Source organism: Lolium perenne, chromosome 4 (assembly GCF_019359855.2).
Source record: "Lolium perenne isolate Kyuss_39 chromosome 4, Kyuss_2.0, whole genome shotgun sequence".
Lineage (NCBI taxonomy): Eukaryota > Viridiplantae > Streptophyta > Magnoliopsida > Poales > Poaceae > Lolium > Lolium perenne.
This window is the reverse complement of record NC_067247.2, coordinates 155385356-155403003: the sequence shown is the minus strand read 5'-3', so window position 1 is coordinate 155403003 and position 17648 is coordinate 155385356. Positions and strand designations below refer to the sequence as shown.

The 17648-nt window shown below is 43.8% G+C and overlaps 2 protein-coding genes across 2 annotated transcripts; one reads left to right on the top strand and one right to left on the bottom strand.

Annotated features, from left to right (window-relative positions):
- Positions 1 to 2296: 2296 nt before the first annotated feature.
- Positions 2297 to 5050, top strand: LOC127294232 (probable E3 ubiquitin-protein ligase LOG2). The gene is made up of 3 exons (XM_051323997.2): positions 2297 to 2663; positions 3368 to 3872; positions 4774 to 5050. Exons 1-3 carry the CDS (start codon positions 2374 to 2376, stop codon positions 4903 to 4905), a joined length of 927 nt encoding a protein of 308 aa, XP_051179957.1. The 5' UTR covers positions 2297 to 2373; the 3' UTR covers positions 4906 to 5050.
- A 2413-nt stretch (positions 5051 to 7463) lies between these two features.
- LOC127294231 (transcription termination factor MTERF8, chloroplastic) lies at positions 7464 to 9163 on the bottom strand. The gene has a single exon (XM_051323996.2). The coding sequence runs from the start codon at positions 9106 to 9108 to the stop codon at positions 7942 to 7944; it is 1167 nt and encodes a 388-aa protein (XP_051179956.1). The 5' UTR covers positions 9109 to 9163; the 3' UTR covers positions 7464 to 7941.
- Positions 9164 to 17648: the final 8485 nt, after the last annotated feature.

Sequence of the window (17648 nt, the reverse complement as noted above, 5' to 3'; positions counted from 1 at the left end):
CTTTAATGGTGCGCGCGTGTACGCAACCTTGGCATTGCGGTTCAAATTAAAATTATGGGAGAACTTTCGTTGGTATTTACATGTCTATGGTTTGTTATCTATCTTTGGCTGCCTTCAGGAAAGTACAAGATTATGTCTCGTAAGAAGAAAGATTTTGAAGACCTTGGAGATTTGCTAGTATCTTTTAGACTTTATTTTGTAATCGTTGGAGATAGCTAGCTCGTGTATATATACCATGTACTATTTATTATTATGAATATATGTGGTATTGATTATCAAAGAAAAAATAACCAAACGTACCCCTAGTCCCCTAATAGCTCATGTTTTGTTATCTATCCTTATTTACTTCTTTCTTCATTAGGACCAAGTGCAGTTTTAGTTGCTAAATCTGGTTGCAACTTGCACTTATTTTTTCCCATTATCTGATTGTTAGGTTAAGAGTAGATTGGTTCTCGAGATCAAACGTAATAATTCACATTAACAACGCCTGTGTCATGCCCAAATAAAATTCCAGCTGCTTCTTGCCGGTGTCACCGCGATGATCAACATTTGGATTCTTATTAATGTTCCCATGTGATTTAACGAATTTTAACATGAAATGATTTCATTGTGAACTTGCGAGTATTTGCAAGATATGTATAATTCATATTTCATTCACCTGGATAACCATCATGCAAAAAAAAAAAGATTTGAAAGTAACGTGTTTCTCATTCTCTTTTGACACAAGAACAAATGGAACATAATCTTAAGTGAAGTATATCATATTTCAAATAGTATAAAAATAAAGCCAGAACTCAAACCTATGAGATTTGGGTTATACAACTTACATTAATTTTAGGATTGAACACATGGATTTTTCTTTAGATCTATCTTACTTTAAAAACAGTCATCAAGTTGAAGTGAAAAAACGGATATTTGTCTTACATACACGCATTAGAGAATTGATTTTTCATTATTCCGTAGCAACGCACGTGCATCTGACTAGTAGAAGTTAAATTCGGGATAGAACTCCCCAATCACCAGTTACAAATATATATTCAGAATTAACGGAACTGAATAGAACTCCCCAATCACTGAAAAAGAGCTCTATAATAGTTTCTTTGTGCAATAACTTTTTCCAGACTCATCTAAGTCGTAGAAAATTATCAAGAGAAAATATAGGAGCATTATGTGGAATGGGCACCATAGACCCCTTGAGAGTACACAAATGAGTTTACAAATTGGAATCCATTAAACATATTAAAATGACACTATTAGCCTGAAAAAGTTTAAAGTTGCTATGGGTTCACCAGAAAAGAAATTAAATCGTATAACGAAACAAAATATCTAACCATTTATTAGGTGCTTTCACATAGTTAACAGACATATAACATCCGTCCTAGAGATCGAGATCTCATCCCCATTGTCTTGGTTCGGCCAGCAAGGAAGATTGTTAAAGAAGCCAATGACTTTTTTTTTTAAATGCACCCAACACATGACCCTCTAACATCCGTCACAATGCATGGTAACAAAGGAGTGGCAACAATGCTAATGACAACCCACATGCCACATCCACCTATCAGTCTAAACCTCCGTAGGACATCTCTAGCCGATCCACTATAATTTAGAGGAATTGTCTTCCCAAAGTATTTTCTCCTATAAACTTCAATCGTTTCTAGTCGATCCCCCGTATCTATCTAACCCATTAAACTCAAATTCATACGAATCTCTCATAAATTCATACATATTACATTCAAACTAGTACATTAAACTACAAGAGAAGCCGTCGCCGCGGAAGCTGCCCCGATTGGCGCCCCTAGTCAGTGGAGGGGACAAGCAGCGCGGGGATCCAGCCATGGAGGGCAGCAGAGGGGTGCTAGGGTTCCGGTGGGGGCCGATTGCCTACACGATTGGAAAGGGTTTTGGTGAGCGTCAGCAGAAGTGGAAAATTATACACGACCGCTCGGTCCAGGAGTAACTTCTCTAAATAGGGTAGGGGATTAGGTGCGGTTTAGATGAGTGAAACCAAACTTTTACTACTCTAATCGTTTCCTTAGGTTTAATTACAGCTCATCCAAACGTGAAGACGTACTTTCGATTTTCTAGGAATAGGCAGATGTCATTTACTCACACAAATGACTATACGCCGTCCCAAACATAATCATCTGGTGCAAATTTGCTACAGTAGTTAGTGTTAATTTGGTGTTCGATTAATGAAATATGTGGTTGCTCTAAAAAAACATAATCCTCTGGTGCAAATTTGCTACAGTAGTTAGTGTTAAAAAAAGTTAGCTTAATTTCTTGACAGTAGGACAGCGCAAAGGGAGTCGCAGTCCAGCAAAACTCGCCAAGTCAAGTAAACCTAAATCGCGGAGCGAAGACGGCGACGCGCTAATGGGCAACATCGGAAGCCGCGGTGGCTCCAATCCGCCACCGCCGACGCCGCCGCCTCATCTTGACGGGCGGGGACATGGGGTCCCTCCGCCGTACTACCACCGGTACCCGGTTTGGCCCCCGGGTCCCGCCGCGCCGCCGCCGGTGCCGTTTCCAGCGCAGGTGGAGCGGCAAAGGGCCGTGTCTGTGCACGCCGGCGTCAACATCAAGGGGGATACCCTGCGGCTGGAGCGCGACGACGACGGCCGCCGCCTACTCGCCTTCTCCTTCGACGCCGACGCCCCCGGAAGGTTCCTCCTTGTTCTCTTCTTGGATTCTTGGTTTGCTGATCAGATGGAGGTCTGAAATGTCGTTGTGGACCCTTGTTAGTCGATCATTGGGCTCATTATCCCGAGAGATTAGTTTTCTAATGTTGAATTCTGCCGGGGAGCTCACCATGGGCATATTTTTGTTGGACCATGGTACCTTTGGTGATGTGTTTCATTGTCCATTTGAACAAAACTGAGACAGTGCTTGTCAATTGTCTGGATTTAGGGTGCACCTATGCGCTTGTCTTGGTGAATCATCATGGAAATCGTTGCTTCATATTTACTGTATATTGTGTGCACGGCTTGCTGTTGATTGGGAAAATGAATGTTGGATGAAGTAGCCAAATCAGGCGTAGGTATGGAAATTTTGAACTTAATCCTATTCATGTAGCTGGCCAAGTGAGGAACTCATGATACTTGAGGCTCAATGGAGCTTTAGTGAACTTGGAGTGTGTACTTTCTTCCATAATTTTACCATTGCAAACTCAACTACATTCTCTAGATGCATGTCTGGCTCTTTCTTATTCTGGGGTCAGGCTATCCCATTTTGTGTCCTTAGTTTGTTGCATGATATCTCATCTTTTGTACCTGTCTAGAATGTGCCCTAGTTTTTTTTTATCTTTTGGCAAGACTGGCACATTATTTTTTTAACTAATACTGATTCTTAACTTCTCACCTCTAAACAGCATAACTGTTTACTTCTTTGCACAAGAAGATGATGACTCTGTCCTGAAGGCTACGAAGGAAAATATGCTCCAACCTGTGAGGGTAACATTTAAGGAAGGCAAAGGTCAGGAGTTCAAGCAACCAAGTGGAACAGGGATTGACCTCTCAATGTTTGAGGAATCTGACCTCACTAAGGTTGGGGAGGATGGTGTATTTCCTGTCGCATTCAAAGTGGAAGTGGATGTGTCAAGCAACCAAGATTTAGAAAGGGAACAGGATGCAGAAGACTCAAAGTCGTTGGCTAAATTTGCTGTATTTGTGAAGAAAGACAACAGTGAATATGGGATTCAAGTTGTGCAGCAGATACTGTGGGTAAATGGAACTAGATATGTCTTGCAGGAGATATACGGTATTGGGAACAGGAACACAGCTGACAAGAATGTTGACGAGGATGATTCTGGGAAAGAATGTGTGGTTTGTCTTACAGAACCAAGAGATACAACTGTCCTTCCATGCAGGCATATGGTAGGTTATCCTTTACTACTAAATGTTCTTTAGTTGAATAGATCTAGATATAGGGCTTATGGTTGTTCAAACTTGTTTTAGATGTAAAAAATGGGTAACCATTTCTGCTTAAATATATATACTATGATGGAATTAGGCCTGGCTAGATCAGTTATATTACCTCCGTCTGCAGTTACATACCAATCGAGAAAGCATGCTTTCCCAAAAAGTGAACAGCAAAATTTTTAGAGCACATCAAAGCCTGCTTTGCAGTCACTCATAGACAGATGCACTACTACCTACCAAGGTCGCAAAGTGTGAATGGCAGAAATTTATATGTTGTGTATGTAACTTGAAACACTGGAAAATCTTCAAATTATGACCCATATGGGCATATGGCAGTGCAGCAAGGCACATCATATCAACTGCAAACTGGCCCCTGGTTTGGAACCCAGACAGGAACCTTTTGTACTAAGGCATTTCATGTTCAACGTTTATACATTTTTGCCACACTATCCAACTAATAATACTTCAATGCTGTTTCATATATTTCTCAAAAGTGCAACCATTTTATGTTAGGGGACAAATGAAAAAGACAACTGAATCAGTAGACCTAGTATTGCTGGCAATTTATCCTTCTTTATACCTCAGTGCCTAAAACTCTAGAACAGAATCCATCAGGTATTTGTTAGGTATGTTAGTATGCATAATGCTTGAGAAGTACCATCAAATATTTTTCCATGAACTTTGTTGATCTATTTTTTATTTCAAGAAACAAAGAAAACTGAGAAATTATGGCTTGTGCTCTTTCAACTTTGTTAATATTCTTTTATTTTAGGAAACAAGGCAAACTGAGAAATTATTTTTTGAGGTCTTGTGCTCTTTCGTAGCCTGAGAAATTTTGTCTTGTGCTCTTTTGCAGTGCCTGTGCATGGAGTGTGCTCAACTTGTAAGGTTCCAGACGAACAAATGCCCCATTTGCAGGCAGCCTATTGAGCGCCTTCTCGAGATTGAGTTCGATAGCAAGCCCATGCCTCATCAAGGAGATCAGTAGCTAATAAATCCTAACGGAAATCTGTTAAATTGCTAGCAATTGTAATTGCCTGTATATATTGCGTGTTTAGATGAAATTACAGTGCTTCTGGTAAAGGAAAAAAACATGAAAGGTGCAAATAAAATTGCCTGGATTTTAGAAAGTACATTAAGATGTCTTGTGTTCTTGATCTTTGGAACTTGACCATTTTACTTGAAAGCTGTTCCTCTATGACTAGTTCAAACCTCTTGCATAATTATCTGTTTGAGTATGTGCCGCAGTCTCACTAGGGTAGGATATGTGGTTGTTCCTTTGTTTCCTTATGACTAGAGTCCTTACAAAATTGTGCTTAGGCTCATTGCATTTCGTAGGAATTTCATAATGCAGGACCACCCTGCTATTTTGAAAATCACAGGAATCAATTGATGTTTGGGTTCGTTTGGTTTGAAGGAATGCCATAGGTTTTAGGAGTTTGGATTCCTATGAAATTTCACTAGATTCCCTGGATTGTAATTCTCAATATTTTTTGTAATGGCTTTCCATTCTTTGTTTTGAGGAGAATTCATCCACTGAACCTCTTGCGACAGTGCCTATCTATTTCCTGCGGTATCAAACATTTTGATCAAAATTCATCACTACCAAATTCATTTAGTTATTAAATCCTATAGGATTCAAGATGACATGCCACTTACTCTCGCGTTATCTGCTATGTGTTTTGGGAATTCCAGAATTCAAACAGACCATGGCTAATTAACTGAGACCGAGCTAAATTAGGGACACACACCTACGTAGCCTCATGTCATCACTTTCCTCACTTTGTTCTCCCAAAAGATCATTTCCACCATCTGAACTTGGAGAGTCTGATAGCTCTATGCCGTCTTCCACTAATTTCTCTTCTTCGCCCTTCTATCATCAAATGCCTTCTTATCAGATTTTTCCCAAAGGATCATTTCCACCATCTGAACTTGGCAAAGGATAGCTCTTTCTCAACTAAGTAGCCAGGAGGTGCGAGCCGATATGAGGTTATTCCGGAATTCTGGTAGGATGATTCTAAAATTTTCGAAATTGATGTTGTACTTTCAGTTTCAGAAGGTAACTGACTCAATGCAATCAAGCATGAGCCTGGAAAGCACATAATAGCATTTCTAGATGATGTTACATCATATGATGTAAAATACATCATCTGTTTTTCTCCTTTCCAGGCTTTTACATCACCTATTTTTCTCTCAAAACTCAGATGATGTAAAATACATCACCTCTTCTTCGAAAGTGCTACAATAGATGATGTATTTTACGGGGGGGGGAGCTAAAACTCCCAAATTGGTCTTCTCATCACCCCAAATTGGTCTTCTCATCACCCCACTGATCACAACTTATGTAATGGCTCTTCTCATTTCATGGCCACTAAACTTAATTTCTATCTATGATATCCGTCATTTGTTTATGGTCTTAGAGCATCTCCAGCGAGCATTTCTCCATCTCTACCTGATGGCCATGAAATGAGTGCTCGCGTCGCGGCCAAGATGACGGCACGAAGTGGTGGCTGCACCTGCACGCCAGCAGGTCGACCATCAGCATCCATCCTTTCGGGAGATCTCACAAGTCGCAGTGTCCCCTCTGTTTTTTACGTGGCGACCGCTTTATAGTAGAAGAAATGACCGCAACCTTCTACCAAACTTTCGCGCGCATTATTGTAGTGGGGGTAGTTAGCGCGGCTGTCGAACAACAATGCAAACAAAACTTGCTTGGGCAGCAAAGAGAAAGAGCAAATGCTTACGTCTTATTCTGTAGTTTCAAGCTGCTTAGAACGGAAGCACGAAGCTTCATACATCACAAAAATTCCTAATCTAACCTCTCCCAAAAAAAATCCTTCAGAGATGTGCCAAATCCTTCATTACCAACATTAACTGAAAATGTGTTGCAATAATTAATTTAATATACATAAATTAGCAGAACTAGTTTAACTCCACACCAGATAAAGGAACCTGGAGAACAGTATTATCATGACAGCTAATGGCAGCTGCTAAATTACAAAAGTAGATGATACAGAACAGTACCCATGTAATATGCATGGGCTACCAATGTTGCACTCTGAAGCGGTGTTAAAATCATGGATCATGACTTCATCTTTAACATTTCCAGTAGGCACTGGATACATCAGCCTAATCCTGAATGATATTATTCTCCTATTGGACAAATCATGTGTCATGTCTGAATCCTTCGAATTTGATCTAACCTTCATATGCCTTAAAAACATCTGGCACATCATCAGCATGCCTCGCTACAAATCTGGTCGAAAAACCGTCAAATTACCGAGTAATGCATGAAGCAGCTTGAAATCTCTCTAGATCGTCCCCTCCTTCATCAATACACACTCAGCACGGCGCCCCTCGGTAGGATGCAATGCAATTCTCCGAGCTAGAATAGAACCACAAAGTTTCTACCCTCGACAGCACGACAACTTTATATATTGGAAAGAACCACAAAGACTTCAGATGGGTAGGAAAGAACAACAAATTAAGACTTCAGATGGGTAGTGGATAGAGTATGATGTAAAGCATCAACACAGTTCATTCATGTAAAAGAAAAGCGCTTAGTTCATTACCATGTAATAACATTTGTAACTCAAAATGTGTTGCAACAATCGATTTAGTAAACATAAATTAGCAGAACCAGTTTAACTCCATACCAGATGAAGGAACCTGGAGAACAGTAACGTCATCTACCATGATTCTACAGTTCAGTTGGCTACATGATGCTAATGGCAGCTGCTAAATTACAAAGGTCGATGATACAGAAGAGTACAGCATGTAAGTATGGGCTACCAATGGTGTAGTCTGAAGCGGTGTTAAAATCATGGATCACGACTTTATCAATAACATTCCTGGTAGGCACTGGATACATAAGCCTAAGGGTGAAGGATATTATTCTCCTATTGGATAAATCATGTGTCATGTCTGAACCCTTCTAATTCGATCTTACCTTCATATGCCTTAACAACATCCGGCAGCATGCCTCACTACATATGGTGCAAATCCAGGATGATGGATAATTAAGTCATGTGTCATGTCTGAATCCTTGGAATTTGATCTTACCCTCGTACGCCTTAACAACATCTGGCACATGATCAGCATGCCTCACTACATATCTGGTCGAGAAAACCGTGGAACTACCAAGCAATGCTGGAAGCAACTTGATATCTCTCGGGATCTTGCCCTCCTTCATCAACACACTCAGCACGGCGCACCTTGGCAGGATGCAGTTCTCCAGGCTATAGGACAGAATCACAGGCTGGGCAATCACATCGCTTACTCCAAGCTTGACCTCGTCCAGCAAGAACCGGAGCTTCTTTTTTATGGTCTCGTCTGAGGAAAGAAACAGCATGGGCTGCGTCTTGAAGGCCTTGATCACCTCACCCTCCGACAGCCCGAAGCTGTGGAAAAATGCAAGCTTCCGCCGCCACGCGCCCCTCTTAAGGCTGCACATCGCGCTGAAGCAGTAGAGGAAGCGCGAGTCCGAGGTGCACATACCGACCGCCTTGAGTTCCTGGAAGATTTCGCTGATGCGATCCGGCGACGCCATGAGCACGCCCATCTGGATGACGAGGAGCTTGGAGATGGCCGCGTCGTCGAGGCCGCAGCGGCGGAGGGATTCCACGGCGGGGCGCATGCTTCTGTCGACGTCCACCGCGAGGGCCCAGGGGACGCGGGAGAAGCCGCGGCGGAGCTGGTCGTCGCTGCCGACGATGCCGCGGATGAACTGGACGGACGGGACGATGTTCTTATCGAGGCTGTGCACGAGGAGGCAAGGCGCGGCGGCGAGCTTGCGGGGCTCGAAGCGGAGGGCGGCGAAGAAGTCGAGCTTGGGGCGGAGGATCCGTTCGGGGTCGGCGACGAGGATGGACGGGGCGCTGCGCACCGTCCGGACGATGTCCGCGTCGGCGAAGCCGTAGTCTCTGAGGAGGGAGCACACGGCGTGCACCTTGTCGGGGGAAACGATGCGGATCCTTTGAGTGGTGGCCGTGGTGGCGGCGGCGGCGGGGGAGAGGCCGCAGGAGATGAGGTAGGAGACGGTGGCTGGGCAGAGGTCGGAGCTGGGTACACGGGAGACGGCGGTTGAGGAGTAGCTGCTGTGGGCGAGATGGATGGACATGGACTGGAGGAGGTTAGTGGCTTCGCCGGGGATGCGGAGGAGGAGCCGCCGCCGGCAGAAGGAGGGGAACATGATGGACGGTGGGGCATTTGACTCTAGAGTGGAGACTGGAGAGGGTTTCCACCTGCAGCGATTCACAGCCAAACAACCGAGTTTCGGATCCGCCCACAAAATTTGGGCCGTGCTAGCCGTCGGTCCGCCTTTATGCGAACCGTCGGATCTAAAAAACCCTGGCAATCAGGAAAAAAAAAATACCTCCGAGTTCCCCGCGCGGGCCGAGCGAGGCTTGGTCGCTCTCGCGACGAAACTGGTCCGTCTGGAGTGGCCACCGGCGACGGGGGAGGAAGCCTCCCGGCCTCGTCCACGACAAATCGGAGCATGGCATACCTCCTCCACGATGCCCTCTTAGAAGAGCTTCGATGGCGAGATCGAACCAGCGTTCACGAGCGCCACCTCCACCACCCCCGCGGTGAACCACTTCCGACCCCTCCGCCCCGAGCAGTCACAGAGCTCCAACGGAAATTGTGTTGATACCCTAAAAATTGTTGTTGATACACTGAAAGTGTTTGTTTCACATTTTGGACGAAATTAACTACAGATGATGTATAATTGTTTTATATGAAATTGTTGTTAAACATTAAAACGTTATATTCCGTTTGCAAATGAACTGTGAGTAAATTTATAATGTTAACAATGTAAAATTAATATTTTACAACATTAATTTGTAATGTTAGCAACAAAAATAACATTGTAACTAACATAGCATTAAAATAACAGGAAGTTGCGGATGATGAAACTGAATCAGGTGCAGGCTTTTTTGATCTTAACCAGCCGCTTGACTCAGATGATGAAGATGACAGCCATGAGCTGATCCAAGAAAATGGAGAAAGTGGTGGTGATGGCAACTTTGATGAAGATGTGTCGTCCCAGCTTGTTGTCCCATTTGTTGGCATGCAGTTCAACAATGAAGATGTTGCACTCAAAGTATACAATGAATATGCATGGGCTTCGGTACTAGGATTTGTAGCTCCAAGTACAGCCGCAAGAGGGGATGTGAAAAAGTGCTCATAAGCACGGTGTTCGAGTGTGTACGCGCTAGAAAGGGAGCAGCTGCTGCAGCAACATTTGGAGGTACATCAGAGAGCGCTGCAAGAAAGCATTGTGCTGCCACAAATATGAGCAGTGGGAGCAAGAACACTAGCCACCAGCCTGCTAGTGCCCTGATGGAAATGTCAGATTCTAGGCAGAGAAATAGGATGGTTCGTCACAATTGCAAAGCTCAGATGATTGTTTCGTTGAGGGAGGGACCATTCACTGTTACAACATTCACTGATGAGCACACACATCCACTTGTCAAAGAGCTTGGACATCGTAGCCTCGTAGGTACTACCGGTCTCATCGCAAGATCTCGGAAGAAGACCTTGAATTCTTGGAACTAATGCATAGCTGCAATCTAAAAACATCTGATATTATGGGTATGATGGGTGATGTACATGGTGGCGACATACAAACCTTGGGGTATGTCAAGAGGGATGTTACAAATGAGAGATCCAAGATGAGAGCAAATTTTTTGTTTCAGGACATGGACCTAACAATATAATATTTCAAGAAGCGAAAAGATGAGAACCCAAACTTCTATTATGCTAAAGATGTCGACGAAGATAATGATGTTCGAGTGTTGTTTTGGGTTGAAGGAAGGACCATATTGTTGTACCCCAAGTACAAAGATTGTGTATTTTTTTGATACAACATTCTGCACCAACCGTTACAATATGCCCTTCGCACCAATTGTTGGAATTAACAACCATCTGCAAACAGTGGTGTTTGGCTATGCTTTGCTTGCCAATGAGACAAAAGAAGGTTTCAAGTGGGTGCTTGAAAGGTGGCTTGGAGCAATGGATGGAGTGCAACCGGAGCACATTATGACCGACCAAGATGTCGAGTGCTTCGTCCTCTCCTTCGACATCCACTCCCACCGCTACGACACCGGCGGCCAACGATGCATCGCCGCCTGATTCCGCTGCAGACAAGGCGCAGGAAGGGTCCACCGATGTGCATGTTATCGTCTAGTTTTTGTTTCGATTGCCAGTATGTGGCTGATCCGATCGCCAAACTATTGGGTGATGCTTTTGTGTAGCAGGAAGACGATTTTTTGAAACTATCCCCGTTGATGGGCGAATGTCGGGGTGCGACTGGGAAAATGTTATCACCCACGCCCTTTTTTCATCCAATCCGGCGTTTGTTTTGTCCGGATTTCGGCCTGGGGGCCTCAAACGGCTGGAGGTGCTCTAAGCCTTGAATTACAAGTTTTGCGTGAACACGTTTCACTCAAAGCCATAACCAGTACATGGCTGCCAGTAGCCTACCCCGCGGGTGAAGCATATGCATCATACTTCGTGGTCTCTTCATGAACACCCAAATCTCATAGATTGCGATGTTTAACAATCGAACTCATATAGGTGTGTTCTTTCAAGAATGCTCTGTGGGACTGCATCTGTGCTAAAATAGCCAACATAAACACATTAAGACTTATTGCCAACGTGTCTTACAACAATTGAGTGTTGTGCATCTTCACATAGAAGGGTTACATAATACTCTGCTCAATTAAACCACTAGTTTGTTCTTCATGGGTCCTAGTTCACGGGATCTCTGATCACAAAGGTTGGGTTACTACTATGGTGTAACATCAACGGGTCTTAACCCCATCCCCCTCGATGCACTTTCTATCACATTACGTGACAGTTCCTTTGTTAAGGGATCTGCAAGGTTTTTTTCTGTTTGAATATACGTAACAGTTATTACTCCGGAGTTTCCCAATTTCCTGACATACTTCAAACGTCTCTTCACGTGTCTTGATGACTTCGCGGTACGGTATCCTTAGAATTGTTCACTTTGACAATTACAGTTTGTGTCACAATTCAAAATGATTGCTGGAATAGGTTTTTCAACCACAGGCAAGTCCATCAAGAGCTCACGCAGCCATTCTGATTCAACAGCGGTTGTGTCTAAAGCAATAAGTTCAATTTCCATAGTTGACCTCGTCAATATGGTTTGTTTACAAGATCTCCATGACCCTACACCACCTCCAAAGGTAAATACATACCCACTAGTGGCGTAGAGATCAGCTACATCAGAGATCCAATTCGAATCATTATATCCTTCAAGCACAGCTGGGTGTCCTGCATAGTGAATCTCATAACTCATTGTACAACATAGATAGCGCATGACCCTATCAAGTGCAAGCTAGTGATCAGTACCCGGGTTTGACATGAACCTACTCAACTTGCTAACAGCAAATGAGATGTCAGGTCTAGTCAGCTCGCTAAGTACATGAGTGAGCCAACGATCTGAGAATATCTCAATTGATCTATGGTAATCCTCCGGTTATTCCGTAATGTCACACTGGGATCATAAGGTGTTGGAGAAGACTTGCTATCAATATAGCCAAACCGGCTCAAGATCATCTCTCAACATATTGGGATTGCGTTAGAGTAATCCCACCCTCGTTCTTAATCAACTTGATATTCAGAATCACATCAGCTTCTCCCAGATCTTTCATATCAAAGCTATTTGATAAGAAAGACTTGACTTTGTTTATTACTTTCATGTTTGTACCAAAGATCAGAATATCATCCACATACAAACAAAGTATAACCCCTTCGCCCCACCATGGCGATAGTAAACGCACTTGTCAGCCTCATTAACAACAAAGCCTACAGAAGTTAAAGTTTTGTCAAACTTCTCATGACATTGCTTAGGTGCTTATTTCAGGCCATATAAATATTTCAGCAACTTTCACACCTTTCTTTCTTTAGCTTTTACTACAAACCCATCAGGCTGATCCATACAGATTTCCTCTTCGAACTCTCCATTAAGAAAAGTTGTCTTTATGTCCATTTGATGAACGATAAGACCATACGAGGCAGCCATGGACAGTAGTACTCGAACGGTGGTAAGTCTAGCGACAGGTGAATAGGTGTCGAAGTAATCTTTGCCTTCCCTCTGTGTGTAGCCTTTCGCTACAAGCCGCGCCTTGTAATAGTACCATCAGGCCTTAGATTCTTCTTGAACACCCATTTGCAGCCCCAAGGCTTGCATCCATGGGGTCGTTCTGATAGCTCTCAAGTTCCATTAGAAATAATCGAGTCCATCTCATTATGTACAACTTCATTGTAGCCATCTGCATCTGGAGATGCATATGCCTCTGCAATGGACGTGGGAGTATCATCCACAAGGTACACAATGAAATCATCACCGAAGGATTTTTCAATCCTTTGTCTCTTGCTCCGTATAGAAGCTTCATTGTCATCCTTATTAGTAACATTCTCATGTGATTGTTCAAAATACTTGATGTGGGCATTACCCTTCGGGTACCTGACATTAGTCTACCTCCTTCGGCCCAACTAGGGGCCCATAAAGATTGCCCAACAGCCAAGGTGGGTGTAATGTCCCAGATTTAGAGACGATCGAGGGGTAGATTTTAGAAAGGGACGTGCATTGCATCGTAAATTCTGGGGAAATTTCGCGCTTTTAAAAGAAAACTGCATCGAAGGGGGACAAGTTTCTCTCTCGACACCTTACAGGGTTAGGGTTTTGAGAGTGCGACAAACTTGCTTCTCACTTAACTAACTTAGGGTTTTGAGAAGAGAGGAGAGTAAGTACATTACAACTTAAGTTGCATGATTGAATTCAAACACAAGTTGCATTTGAATTTCAAATTCAAACACCATATGAATATCTCATAATTCAATATTGAGGTAATTCTTTAAAGAAATGATAAATAATAAAGGATATAAACAATACAACGATTAAGTAAAGCTCATTAGAGAAAATTGGAGCTTTATTGATAATTCACACAAAATACAATGTCAATTACAATATCCAGAATTGAAATATGAATTTACAACACATTACAAGAATTGACCAAATAAAAGGAAAAAGAAAAAGGAAAATTACAAGTTAAGGAAATATCCTAAACTACAAGTTGCTCTTCATGAAATCCTGGATCAAGATGATCTTGAGTTTCATCTTGATCATCTCCAAGTTCCCTGCAAACACACAAAGAAGAAAAACAAGTTATGCCAAGTGGCAAAGCCACTTGGCTGATTAGAAAAGAATTGAAAATGGTGGATAATACCACAGCTCTGCCGAGCTGATCCTCTCACAAGCCCAAGTCCCAAGCACCAGGTACACACACACACACTAGCTGCTCACACAGCTAGTGTGCATGCACAACAGCACCACACACACAGTGAGTCAGCAACAAGTGCCAGGCACTGCTGTCGACCAGAGAAGAAAGGGGCCAGACAGATAAAAGCTCTCCACAGTAAACCCTAACCATTCCATCGACACAAGCCTCTGGGTAAGTGCACCAAGAACACAAGAACAACAAGAACAGGAAGAACAGTCACTGCTGTTCAACCTACTCAAACAGCCACAGAAATTAACCAAGCATCACAAGCTTGTAAGGAGGAGCAGGGCAAGCAAACCACGCATCACAGAAGCAATCCTCTACACCAACACCAATTTCTAGGAGCTGGAGTGAGGTATACCAGATGAACATGAGCGAACCATGGTTTTGCTCATAATTAAGCATGTGCATATGTCACAGAAGCAAAAAGGGTAGAAACCCTGTTTGTGTCATCATCTGGCTACAAAGTCAGTTGGTGCAAACAAATATGGGAGAAACCAATAGGAAATGAACCAAGGGAACACTGGTTATGCCAGATCAGTGGCATAACCAAAGAAATCCAGCAAGGATGCACACCTATCTAGCCAGCCCAAGTTATCCAGCACCTACAACCAGTACACCATCAGACAGATAGACCATGTGTGTCTATTTATGTTTGTCATCATCAAAAGCTACTGGAAATTCCCTCAGGAATCAAACAGATAGCATGAGAAAGCCACAACAAAGCCACAGAGAGGGGGAGCTACCCATGACAGCATTAAAGAGCTGTCAGGGCCACCTCAACCTACAGCCAACACCTTAAGCCACCACATCACCACCCAATAGGGTTCAGTAGTGGGCTAGGGTACCCAACCAGTGGTTGGCATCCATCTAGCCTTATCAAATTCATTGAAATGATCATTACTGCAAGCAGTTCACATCATTTATCCATTTAATAAAGCAAGCTAATACAGATAAATGAACTACACAAGTAATCAAAGCACCAGCACCTTGCAGATGATCCAATGGATCATTGCAAGCATCAACTGATGCTTGAGAAAGCACCAGCACACCCCAGGACAAGCCTGTGTGACACACACACATTACAGGTTGAGTAGCAGTGAGGCACATGAACAACATAGCAGCTTTTATAAGCAACTGATGATCATATGATCATCAGAAGCTTGCTAGAGCATGCCAGTGCATGCTAGAGCATCACTGAGCAGCAAAGCAGGAACCAGTCAATGAAATAGCCACATATAATCAATAATTGCTCCACAGATAATCAAATCAATGAATTATAATTGTATCCAGAAGCACATCAAATACATAATGTACCACTGGATCAAGCTAGACATAAATAGCACCCATCACTGACCTTGCTCAAGCAATAATTACACGAAGTTATAGCATCAGTACTAGCAAGAGCATAACACCAGTAATCAAGCAGCAGCAATGGCCAGAGCAATGGCTAGAGCTGATCAGGTAAGTAGCTAGGGGATCAGTAGCATGCACAACAGCATGGATGCACAGAGACTGCAAGCCAGGGTGGATAGCAAGAAATAGCAGAGCAAAGAATAGAGCAGTAGAGTAGTAGCCGTGGATAGCACATCATGGCAAGCCCAGAGCAGCAGCAGCCATAGCCAGCAGCACAACAACAGCATACACATGGCAGCACAAGCACAGCAGCAGTAGCGCAGCAGCTTGCCTAGTCCAGCACGGCGCAGCAGCGAGCACAGCACCATGGCTGGCATAGCGCAAGGCCACAGAAGCGTAGCAGCAGCAGCACATCGACACAGCAAGCATCTCCACATGGAGAAGCAGGCCAGTGGCCGAGCTAGACGAAGAGGAGGAGGAGAGAAGAGAGTAGAGCAGAGAGGGAGAGAAGGAGGCGACGGAGCACTTACAGGTGACACGAGCCGATGAGCGCGGCCATGGAGGCCACGGCGGCACACGCCGGGGCACGGCGGCGCCAGGCCAAGCCAGGCCACGGCAGCGCCGCAGCACCCAGCACCACCACGGTAGGGCACGGTGACGCTACGGCGCCAGGAGCGTCGGCGGTGACGAAATCGCCGCAGCACAACACGACAGGCGAGCAGAGGCGATGGGGACGAGTCGAGGAGGCGGTGAAACGTAGATCGACGCGGTGGATCTGAAGCGCCGTCGAACGGCGGTTCAGATGCACCACATCTCGCCGGCGGCGACGGCCGGAGATGGCCGAAATAAATCGGCGAAGGCGGCGGCGACGCGGGAGTCGCGAGGAGCTAGGGTTTGCGAGGAAGAGAAGGGAAGGGGACGGGTGCGTCCGACCGAGCCCAACGTGCGGCTCGGGTTAGGGTTAACCCACTGGGCCACCCTGACAGGTGGGCCCAGGGACATTTTTGGTATTTTATAATTCCAATTAAAACAGAAACTTTGAAAATGCATAGAAAACGATAAATAGCTCTAAAAAATAATAAAAAATATGAAAACTACTCAGAATAAAATTCTCTATCATAATAAAATATGAAACAGAATTTTTGAAGATAAACAAGAATAAGTTCAATTTTGATGATTTAAATAATTATTTAAATCACACCTTATATTTTCAATAATGAAAATAAGTCCATAAATTCTTTTGGACTTTAAAAACACCTTGACAACATTTCAAGGTTGTATTTTACCCTAAACAGAGTATCCCTAAATCATTCTTAGTATTAACCTCTCACATGAAATGATAAGACATCGGAAGGGGGGAACAAACCCTAAAACGGGAATCATGCATAAATGCTTCTTTAACCATTGCCCTTATCGGACAATGATGCTATTTTTCAGCAACAGAGGACAAGGGTCAGTCCACACCATCCAACTGCAACACTTTGCAGTGTTCAGGCAAGTTCGTCACTTGCTCATGTCATTCGAGTATTTTTACCAAATTACTTGCAAAGTACAATGTTTATCACTATTGCATAAAAAGCAAAACCACTATTTTCATAACTATGAATATGACTAAGTGGTGGGCAATGGAACCATGGATTGTGTTGATATGGTGGAGGTTCCATTGCAAGGGTTTATATCCATCTAGGATTAAACAACAAATGTCGTCCAGTGATTCTTGTGCCGTAACAACCGTGTTAACCATAAGATCTGAAATGGGACGGACTAGTCAATCGTATTTCCACCTCTTGTACATCAACGGATGCGCTTACCGTAGCGGTTGTATCTTGCGGAGCAACTTGAGGGTGGGGATCCCACTCTAATTCCCCACGGTTATGCTATGCATACCGTAGCAGTTGCGGCTTACGGAACAACTTGAGGGTGGGGATCCCACTCTAAGTCCCCACGGTAATGTGGTCTATGATGGGTTGCAGCTACCGGCGAAGGAGTTTGGTTCGATCCCAGACAGTCGTCGTGGTCGGGGTCCATCCTTAATTGGAGTAAGAGGACCGGCGAGGACCCAGGG

Excerpts from the sequence above, each read along its gene's own strand:
- LOC127294231 (XM_051323996.2), bottom strand. The coding sequence starts at position 9,108 with ATGTTCCCCTCCTTCTGCCGGCGGCGGCTCCTCCTCCGCATCCCCGGC.
- LOC127294232 (XM_051323997.2), top strand. The coding sequence starts at position 2,374 with ATGGGCAACATCGGAAGCCGCGGTGGCTCCAATCCGCCACCGCCGACG. Across the intron at positions 2,664-3,367 it reads GACGCCGACGCCCCCGGAAG|CATAACTGTTTACTTCTTTG; the intron begins GTTCCTCCTTGT and ends ACCTCTAAACAG. Across the intron at positions 3,873-4,773 it reads TCCTTCCATGCAGGCATATG|TGCCTGTGCATGGAGTGTGC; the intron begins GTAGGTTATCCT and ends GCTCTTTTGCAG.